We start from the raw sequence: 10543 nt of genomic DNA, 5'->3' as shown, positions 1-10543 counted from the left end.
TTTTAACCATATCAATTGTGCTAGATCGTGACAACGGAACGAATCATCTCTAAGGGATTTCTCGGCTATAGAGTGAGCCGTCCAATTACTACCGCAAATAAAACTAAAGGAAACTAACATAAATGATTGACATAAAATACGACAATCATGCAAAATAACATCACACGCCACATCTGTTTTTGCTCCGCTGCTCATGACTTCAATAATGCCTTTGACATCCCCCTCAAAAATAACTTGTAAAAGCCTCATATGTCCTGTTAACTGAATAGCTTCTCCCAAGGCCAAAGCCTCAACCACCGCCGGCGAGCAAGCATAATTGTATCTCCGAGCTGCAGGAGCAATGGGTTTTCCTGTATGGTCTCTAGCTACATAAGCACCAATTTTAAAAATGTTATTTTAATTTTATGTTTTTCATTGTAATTTTGTCCAATTTTTTTAGTATCAATCCAATTTTGTTGGCGTGGCAATACCACATTGCACAATCTATTTTTATAATTATAGTCTTTATAAAAAAAGTTTTGGATTTAAAAAGCCCACATTGTACATATGCTCTTATTAGTACTAACTATCTATATTTTAAAATGTTTATATTTTCACTTAACATGAAAAATTGAAAAATTGTTTGGTCCTGCTTTTGGATTTGTTTTCGATCATGCATTGCATGGAATGGATGTTACGTTGTCATGATTAATTACAAATTTTTGCTGCCTGCTTTTTTGATAGATTATTATTATCTATATATCATCTCCTTAATTATTGGGTTAATTTAAGCAAACATGAATTCATAAGAGGAGAGCTTGTAAAAAAAAAAATTAACCCTTAATATTAACAAATTACTGTTCATCGATTATACTATTTGAGTTATTGCTTGTTAGTAAATTATTTTAATATTTAAATTTAAATTTTATTTTAATAAAAATAATTTCTTATGATAAAATTTATTTTATTTTGATGATTACACATCATGCTTGTTAAATTAAAATTTTATCACCAAATTAAAATATACTAAAGTTTAGTCATTAAAAGAATACAAAAATTTATTGACATGATTAATTTAGGCTTTCCTTTTAGGAAAATAAGCAAAAATAAAATATGCTACGGTATAAATTTAATTGTAATTTTAAAGAGCAAAATTAGAAAACTGATAAAAGATTTTATTTCTAAAAAAAGGATAAAAAGATTCTAAAATAAATTATAATCGAAGTTTTGGTTAGTAATTTTCAAATTGGCGGACTGAAGTACGGTTAGTTGCCATTTTGTGTGTGCGTCTTATCACAATGAAACGCTGCTTACTGCAAGACTGTCTTTCACCATTTTGACAAGTTTCAGGCTCATGATTTCCGTATGTGCCACGTGATTGGCTGTAATTTACTGCTGAATATATAAAAAAACAAATTAAAATTATCCACCAATAAAAATACAATTCTCTGTTTGAAGACTAACAATTTTATTTCTATATTAGAATTTTGAAAGTTTATTCAGTTTTTCTTTACGAAAAAATTATTTGTCTGCTGCCCATAGAAAGTTTCTTGGGTAGTAAGTAACTGTAATTTTTTAAAGCTTGCATGTAATTGAGAAGTTTTAATTGATAATTTGCTTTTTTATTTTCATACGTTGACCTAAATCAGACAATGCATTTGGAATAATTAAATTAACTGTCTTAATTTTTTTCAATTTGTTAATGTGCTTAAATTTTTATATTCAAAAATACTTCAAACATAAAAATTATTGTGAGCATGCTAAAAAACCAAAGATAATTTTCAATTACATCAAAATAATTTAAATTAAATCTTAAAAATTACTATAAAAATTAAAGAACTAACATAATTAATCTAAATTAGTTTATTAATGCTAAACCATAAAAAACATCCCTATCCATCAGTAATCCTTATCCACTTGTGTATTACCTTTTCAGCAGGTAGCCAGTAGCCTGTACGAAGAACCCCTCTAAAACCCTAGCCAGCTAAAACTTCAAATCAAACATTACAAAGCTACCACCTTTTAGCCACTCTAATCTCTGTATCTTCCTCCACCATGGCTACCCAAGAAGCTCCTCGCCAACCTCTCAGCATTCAGATTCCTCATTCTTCAGGTCATAATCTTAACCTAATCATGAAAAGACTCTCATTTTCTTGAAAAAATATATGTATATTTTCTCATTTCTTGTTTATTATCTCGTTGTTGCAGGTGGGTACTTTGCAACGAACAACCAGTTCTTGAAGAAGGGACCAAAAGGATTTTCAGAGTTTAAAATATTGGATAATGACGGTGGTATGTTCACAAGGATGGATTTTCCTGGCGTTAACAAGGCGAACTTGAAATTCTCCATTGATGAAGACAAGAAATCTGTTACCTTCGAAGGTGAAGCGCCGAAAGAATCTCCATACGAAGAGGAAGGCCGTACCTATGTCTGGAAGACGATGCCTCTCCAGTGTGACTGCTGTCACATCTCCGGTGTTACTGCTGATGTCAAACTTGGAGTTCTCCGGGTGGTTCTTCAGAAAACCGACGCTAGCGACTTCGACGGCGGAATGGGTGAAGGTATCATTATTTTTCCTTTTTTTATTGTCTGCTTTCTTGATTTATATCATATGGTTCATGACCTTGTTTTTAATTTTGTTTTGTTTTAGGTAATGCGGCTGCATTGGCGAGGCTGTCTCCATGTAAGTATACATATTCTAAATCTAAATGAAGTATAGATAATTTATTAAGCTTGATTCGATCTTTTGTGTGTTTGTTTTCAGTCGGACGAGCTTTTGTGAAGATGACAATGGAGGGGAAGATATCAACAGTACAGTGTAATTTCTTTCACAATTATTAAAATTGGATTTTAATTCGCTAGCTTGAGTTTATGATTGTATTTTGTATGTTACAGTGGGATCCAGCGGGCACTCCTTAGAGCAGCATCCACAAGTGACGAAGGGCTCCGGAGATGCGTTCGAGTGGAAAAGGACCGAGGACGGTGGGCTTTTTGTGCGCATTGATATGCCTGGAGTTGGCAAGAAGAAGGCCGAGGTGGTCGTGGAAGGAGGGACCGTCAGATTCTCCGGCAAAGCTAAGAAAGGGGAGCATGACTGCGGTGGCCGGCAGTACTCAGGCAGCTTCTCGTTGTCGCCGCAGAGGACTGACCTTGAGGGGAAGATTACGCACACCTTGAAGAATGGTGTGCTGAGAATCGTAATTCCTGCTGCTTGATCACTACCTGGTTACCTTTTTTTAACTGCTTCTTAAAGTACTACTAGCTATAGTAGTAAAACTTGGTAGTTTGTTTTAAGTTTTAAGTTTTTTATCTTGTGATTTTATTACTTTATCATGCATGGGGTATGATTGCTATAGTAATACATGATGAAATGATCCTGCCTTAAGCTTCTGTTTTTACAATATGTTTTTCTTTTGGCCAAATGTCGTAAAAAGGCCAAACCTTCATAAAAGTTTCACAAAATTCCTGACCTTTCAATTTTGTCGATTTTGGCCAAAGACAAATTATTTTGTTTCAATTGTGGTCAATTCTCAATTTGATTTCAATTTGCCTATGTGACGCCTATGTGGCACGTCAAATATTAAAAGATCAAGACTTTTGTGAAACCAAATAATTCATTTTTGGCCAAAATCGACAAAATTGAAAGGTCAGGACTTTTGTGAAACCAAATAATCAGTTTTTGGCCAAAATCGACAAAATCGAAAGGTAAGGACTTTTGTGAAACGTTTATGAAAGGTTTGGTCTTTTTACAACATTTGGCCTTTTCTTTTCTATATCTTAGCATTCTTTAATTTCTTTTTACGGATATGAAGTCACTTATTAAATACTCATCCCGTCTTAAATTGTGATAATCCGTTTAGACGAATAACAAAATTAAACAATAAATAGCTAAATTAATTTAAATTAGTTTTTGATTTTATTCCTTTAATTTTTTTTAGATATGTAAATAGTAATACTAATGACTATTTAAATACTATTATCTTCATGAATATAGTTTTAAACTATTTTTTTTCCTTCAATTTTAAAAAATCAATATGATCCCTTTAACATTTTTATTTTACATAACTAAAACCCCTTTATGTATAGCTATGATCCCTTTAACATTTTTATTTTATTTTTAATTAATTTTTATTATTATTTTCTTATATAATATTTATTTAACAAGTCTCACCTGATCATTCAAATTTCATCTTGTCTACTACAAAATAAATAAAAATAAATATTAAATTAAATAAAAATAATTATTTAATAAATTTTAACTATTTTTTACTAGAGTTTTATTAGAATTGATAATATATACAAAATAAACAGTATCATTTTAACAAATAGTATATAAAGTATGGAAACACAATATTTTATTATTATTAATTATTAATTAAACTAAATATATATTAAAAATAAAATGTAAATTAAAATAAATTTAAAACTCTCAAGTTCATGGGTTAAAAATGATAATTTAAATAAGTTTAGAGGTGTGATGTGTTAAACAAAATATTTAGGGGTCAAATAGGTAAATTAGTATAAATTCAAGGGTCAAACAATGTATTAAGCGTTATATTTTTCGTGATGTGGCAAACGAGCTGGCAGCCCAGTCAAAGGTGTTTTGCCACGTCAGCGCGTTTGAGACTCAATTTCCGTTTCAGAGGTTAAAAAGAATTATTTAACAAGTTCAAAAGTTCGATAGGATACACGTTAAATTTAGAGGTTAGATAGGTAAAAGGGTACAAGTTTAGGGGGTTAACTATATATTATGCCTTTAATTAAGTACATCATTTGAGCAAATGGGATGGATGTCATTGGCAATCCAAAAGAATTAGGCCCAATTGGAAGAAAAACCATTATCAAAAGTCATATTCATTCATTCATGGGCTTTTTTCAAAAATGTCTTCTTTTTTGAAATTTTTACAAAAATGTTCTTTTTTTTACTTTACAATTTTTTTTAAAATAAGATGTAGAAGATAATTTCCCTTCATTCATGCACCTTTAAAGAAACAACTTAGAAATGATCCAAATATCAATTTTACATGATAACAACAATGTTCTTTTCTCAATTCTCTAATGGAAAAATCCTTTTCTTCTCCATTGTGTTTATATGTAAATTCCCCCTTCACAATTACTTGTTTCTTCTTCACATCCACTGTATATTCTCTTAGTCCTGCAAAATTTACATTTAATTACATCTCAAGACCTAACATTTTCCATCTAATAAATTATTCTACTTCAATTGTATATAAATGTATGATACAGATTAAACTTCAAACTAACCAGTAATCTTGGAAATAATATTAGACACTCTTTGTGTACATCCAGCACATCCTAAGTTTCCGTTCACTACTATTTCCTGAAACTATAGAAACGAAGAATAAAAATCAATATTATACGTCGGGTCGGTAGAAATGCATTTTTAACGTCGTAACTGCTTATTATACAATCCTCACAATCAAATGAGAACCATAATTCATGGTTATGAATGACATTACAAGATTATGAAGCAATTTATTTATATACAATAAAAATGAAAAGAAACTGCAATCATCAATACAATTTCTTTGGTTTAGTCACTCAATTTCAAGCACTAACACCGGAAATCTGAAATCTAGTTGGTCCAAATATATGAACGATTAAAATTTACCTACCGAATTTTAATAATGTTGCAGACTTATTTCTCAAACTTAAAATCTTTAATTGAACTAAAATAATCTTGTGTCAGTTGATTTATACGGTATTATCTTTCGTAATTTTTTTTTTCAATTGCAAGAAAATATGAGATTTCGTAAACATACCTTAGGCAGAGTTAAATCCTCAAGAAACATGAGAGATTTGTTAGACAACATCACAATGATAACAATTCCACCGAGAAATTTTCTTCTTCTTCTTCAAATGGGTTAATGAGATTACTAATTTTAATCAATCCACCACTTTATATATCTTTTCCAAAAGCTCCGCTACTTTTTCAACATTTTTATAATAATTTTGCAAATATTATGTTAGAATAAAGAAATATAAATTCAACAACTTGAGCCTTGATGTGCTTGTGAGCATCTTTGTTTTTGGATAATATTAGTTTTAATTCTCCTTTGGGAAGTTAATTAATATCTTTTTTGCAACATGCACTTACAAATTCTAGGCATTTTAATTAGGATTTCTTTAAGCAAATTTTAATTTGCACGTTAAGACCACCAAAACTTTATTATCCCACTTGCTTTTAGCTAGTGTGGACTTCATGATCTAAGTTTAACTATATTCTATATTGGGATAAAAAAGAGGGTGACATGGGAAAAATAATTATAATTATATAATTATTTGTCTAAAAGGTAAATAAAATTAACTAGACATGGACAAATTGATATTTTAGAGCTTACCTACAATCAATTAAGAACTAATTTTTTTGATAGTGTAATTTTGGCAATAATAAGAATTTCAGGAATAAGGGCTGCTTGACTAGGTCATCAATTCACCAATGGTAAGCCACCCAACTGAACATATATAATGCATAATACATATATAGAGTGAACAAATTAGAATTTTACGAGAATATAATAAAAGGGAGAAAAGCGACCGATAACTGAAAAAAAAAATGATATAAAATCATAAAATATGATATGAAAAGAATGAAAAAGGCTTAATTTATTCTAAAATCTTACTTTTCAATTGGTAACTTATGTTGTGAAAAAATGTTTTTATTTTTGTCCTATTTTTAAGTTGTCCTTTTATGTTATTTCAAAATAACATAAATCCCACATAGGAAGTGTAGAGTTTCAATAATGAGTTTATAAGGGTTTATGTAATATAGGCTCATAAGTGTGTTGAGAGGGAAGCAATGGGCTCGCGCCCTCCCTCTCCGGAGTAGGTTTGTGGGTTGGGGTTAGGGATGAAAGTCAAGTGGACTTGTCCGAGGCTTGACTAATCTTTTTGCTACCCGATTTTATTATTATTTATTATTTATTATTTATTAAATAATAATTATAGCCTTATGTGAGAAGGCCCTATTTTAGCATGTGTAGAATTATTTTTGGTTGAGGCCTAAAAATCCGGGAACAAACTTTGACTAAACTTTATTACCTTCAGTTTAATTAAAACGTTTTATTTAAATTTAACCACGTTTGATTACTGCTCCTCCACTAAGATTTTCGGTTTTGTTTAACTTAACCAATTTTATGTCTACATTCATTTACTCGATAATTAAGTTTGATTTTAAACTTTAAATCATGGCTCGCTAGATTAAAGGAGATACTTTTTTTTGATGATAGGGGAGATACTTGATTCGTATCAAATATTTAATACTGCTTTTCATGCTTCCAATTATATAATTGAAGAGCTTGTTGTATCCTGGGAGATATCGCACATACTGCGAAATATTTTTTAAAGGAAGTGACATCACGCCTCAAGCAATAATCAATAGAACTCTGTATTTCTGTTTTACACAACAACTTATATTGAAGAAGCATTCAAACAGACATCCACTCTTTTCTCTTCAATTCATTTCTACATACATATACAATTACTAATCTAAAACTTCGAAGCATTCAAATTGATATTTTTATTATAACTATATCAAAAATAACATATAATTAGACCATCTCCATTGCATATGCTATATTTTTATTAAGATAGCACAGATATAGCATATTCAATGGAGATGGTTTAATTATATGTTATTTTTGATATAGTTATAATAAAAATATCAATTTTTTTTATCAAAGGTTAAAATAAAATATCAATATCTTTCGTATAAGAAAAAGTTGTTGGTGTACAAATTTTGAATTATAAAATTAAAGTTTTATGATCATACAAATTAAATGTAAATAAAAAAATTAACTTTGTCTAATTTTTTTAAATCAATTATTGTCTAGTTTATCTGAATTTATGCAAGTGTTTGGATTTGTTTTATTTTAATTGCCTAGAATTAAAATAAAAGAAATGAAAATTAACTTTAATTATTACTGTTACATAATTTAGATATTTAAAATTGAAATTCTCGTTAAACATTTGATTTATTTAGTCATTAAATTTTGGATTAATTCCATGTAAAATTACTACCTTTACACGTTTTTTCATTTTAATCACGTTCTTTAAAAAGTGTCAAAAAAATCACCATCTTTTATTTTGTAAAATGAGAAAATCGGGTGTCTTTTTCCTCCCAAATAAATATCCTAATTTTATTAATGCTCTAATTAATATACAAAAAAAATCTTTCTCTTACTCTTTTTTTGTTGATATTGGTTGTCAAGTCAAAATACACTAAATTTTCACATTTATAATAGATTTGCAAAAAAATAAAAGATGATGATTTTATTTGACACTTTTTAAAGAACGTGATTAAAATAAAAAACGTATAAAGGTGGTGATTTTATATGAAATTGACTCTTAAATTTTAGACTTAAACATCAACGATTCCTAATCTTTTAGGAAAATACTTGCAAATTACATATACAAAAGTCTATATGTTTTAAAACTTTATTTAAAAATGAAATCGTAGACTTAGATTGGTATAGGAAGCTGATAATAAAACAATTGATGTTGGCTTTGAGCAAAAAATTAAGTTATGTTCGTCATTTGAAACATTCTCCAAATCAAAAAGCAGTCGCCTACGCCATTGATTGTGTGAAATTTCGCAATATTTACTTACAATAATTGTATAAACCACCAGTTCACTTAAAAATATAATTTACTTTGATTATGTCCATTATATAATTCGCAAATATATCTAGTACATTTTTTATTTATTCTTAAATAATATTAATAATATGATAAAATCAGTTATTATTTTTTATTAATTTTAGGAAGAATGGTATATGCCTCTAACATTTGAGCTCAAGATCATGAATATCCTCATGATTCAAAATATCTGCAAATATAAATCTAATCTTTTTAAGTGGGCTCATTTAGGCACTAATGTTTTTTAAAAAATGTTATGTATGTCCCTAATCGTGTTAAATGTAAAACCCTAAATAAATCCCTAAATAAATCCATTTATAAGCGTTAGAATATATATGCACATCCTCTCCACAAAAAAAAAATATATATATATATATATATATATGCACATTCTTAAATTATGAGGGTCAATGATAGAGGGAAGGGGAGGCATGGGATGGTCATAGCCCCCTCCAAACTTTTCAAAAATGTCAAAATTATAACCCAAACTTCTAATATTTTATAATTTGACCCTCTCTAATTTTTAAAAGTGTCTCATCCATATAATACATATTACAATTTGGTCATTTCAATGTTGAAATGTTGGCTGCTCTATAATTGATGAGGGCATATATGATTTCAAACTCAAATATTAGGGGTATATATGAACCTTATCCCTTTATTTTATAATGTAATATAGTTTTATTGGCTCTATTTATGGTTGACACAATAAATAAAAATTATCTTTTAACCCATTAAAATTTCGAGGGGAAATGGCCAAAACCAATTATTTCGGTTCTGAATTAGAACTCAAAATAACTGCAAACCCTTTTGAATCTAGAACTCCTAAAACTATTGAGGTTCGAGATTCATTAAGAGCACCGAAAAGAGTAGGGACATGCGGAGTTTTTAGAAATTAGTGTAATTTTGCTCACCAATGTTTTTGCTCGTGTGGAGTTTTTAAAAATTATTGTAATTTGGCTCGCAAATGTTTTTGCTCATATGGAGTTTTTAGAAAATATTGTAATTTCGCTGGCCAATGTTTTTGCCATTTCCCCTCGAAAATTGCTTTGCTTTCGAAGTAGAGCTTGCGACTATTTTTTTGCAATTAAGTAGGCTTAAATAATGGCTGATATCGAATTTGGATTGAATGTGATTCAATGATGACTGTCCGCGGTTTGAGATATCGGATTTTCAACCTTCTTTTTGGCAATGAAAGGCCGATTCACATCGTTGTTTTAAAATTTATTTTAGGCCGATTTTTAATACTTTATAGAAAAGACAATATTATTCCTAACATATTATCTAAAAAAAGCTTTATCTTCTTTATCTTTCCCGCGCGCATTGGTGGAGTTCAACTCCTAATTTCTTTAGCTTAAATGGCAATTGTATAGCTACTTACTAAAATTTATTTTATTTTTAACAAGAAAAATTACATCAAAGACGTCTAAACTTTTTCAAATCTTTTATTTTGGTGTTCGACTGTTTATTTCCTTTATATTAATATTTTTAGCATTTTTCGGATCACTAATGGGCTAAAAGACTCCTTTTATTTCAAATTATATGTCATATAAGTAAAATAAATGACGGTTGTTTACGCAATGGTACACTTATATTTTTAAAATTAAAATATCAAATCATATCAACAAATTTAAAAATTATTTTTAGTCTTAGTAGTTTAATGATTGAAAATTACTAAAAATATGCTTTTAAAAAATTGAAACACAAAAATAAAATAAAAATTCCGATACTCAAATGGAATATTTTAAAAAGTTTAGACACTGTTGGTATAATTTATCATCTTTAAAAGTAATTTTTAGGAGTGAATTGATTGAATAATGAGATGTTGAAGAGGTATTAGCCTATCTGAGATGTTTAGATGTATGGCTGATGAGTTTAATTAAAATTATTGCAATTGTTTTTCTT

At 29.0% G+C, this 10543-nt stretch overlaps 2 protein-coding genes across 2 annotated transcripts; one reads left to right on the top strand and one right to left on the bottom strand.

Annotated features, from left to right (window-relative positions):
• The first annotated feature begins 1942 nt into the window (after positions 1 to 1942).
• Positions 1943 to 3377, top strand: LOC126678005 (putative 57 kDa heat shock protein). The gene is made up of 5 exons (XM_050372849.2): positions 1943 to 2092; positions 2188 to 2541; positions 2631 to 2663; positions 2745 to 2798; positions 2876 to 3377. The coding sequence occupies exons 1-5, from the start codon at positions 2035 to 2037 to the stop codon at positions 3193 to 3195; spliced, it is 819 nt and encodes a 272-aa protein (XP_050228806.1). The 5' UTR covers positions 1943 to 2034; the 3' UTR covers positions 3196 to 3377.
• A 1537-nt stretch (positions 3378 to 4914) lies between these two features.
• LOC126678597 (uncharacterized) lies at positions 4915 to 6205 on the bottom strand. The gene is made up of 4 exons (XM_056105538.1): positions 6180 to 6205; positions 5764 to 5854; positions 5246 to 5327; positions 4915 to 5135 (listed from the first exon to the last, which is right to left on the bottom strand). The coding sequence occupies exons 1-4, from the start codon at positions 6203 to 6205 to the stop codon at positions 4954 to 4956; spliced, it is 381 nt and encodes a 126-aa protein (XP_055961513.1). The 3' UTR covers positions 4915 to 4953.
• Positions 6206 to 10543: the final 4338 nt, after the last annotated feature.

Source organism: Mercurialis annua, linkage group LG4 (genome assembly GCF_937616625.2).
Source record: "Mercurialis annua linkage group LG4, ddMerAnnu1.2, whole genome shotgun sequence".
NCBI lineage: Eukaryota > Viridiplantae > Streptophyta > Magnoliopsida > Malpighiales > Euphorbiaceae > Mercurialis > Mercurialis annua.
This window is presented reverse-complemented; position numbering and strand designations above follow the sequence as displayed.

Excerpts from the sequence above, each read along its gene's own strand:
- LOC126678005 (XM_050372849.2), top strand. The coding sequence starts at position 2,035 with ATGGCTACCCAAGAAGCTCCTCGCCAACCTCTCAGCATTCAGATTCCT. Across the intron at positions 2,093-2,187 it reads TCAGATTCCTCATTCTTCAG|GTGGGTACTTTGCAACGAAC; the intron begins GTCATAATCTTA and ends TCGTTGTTGCAG. Across the intron at positions 2,664-2,744 it reads ATTGGCGAGGCTGTCTCCAT|TCGGACGAGCTTTTGTGAAG; the intron begins GTAAGTATACAT and ends GTTTGTTTTCAG.
- LOC126678597 (XM_056105538.1), bottom strand. The coding sequence starts at position 6,205 with ATGAAGTCCACACTAGCTAAAAGCAA. Across the intron at positions 5,855-6,179 it reads TCCACACTAGCTAAAAGCAA|AAGAAGAAGAAAATTTCTCG; the intron begins GTGGGATAATAA and ends ACCCATTTGAAG. Across the intron at positions 5,328-5,763 it reads AGGATTTAACTCTGCCTAAG|TTTCAGGAAATAGTAGTGAA; the intron begins GTATGTTTACGA and ends TCGTTTCTATAG.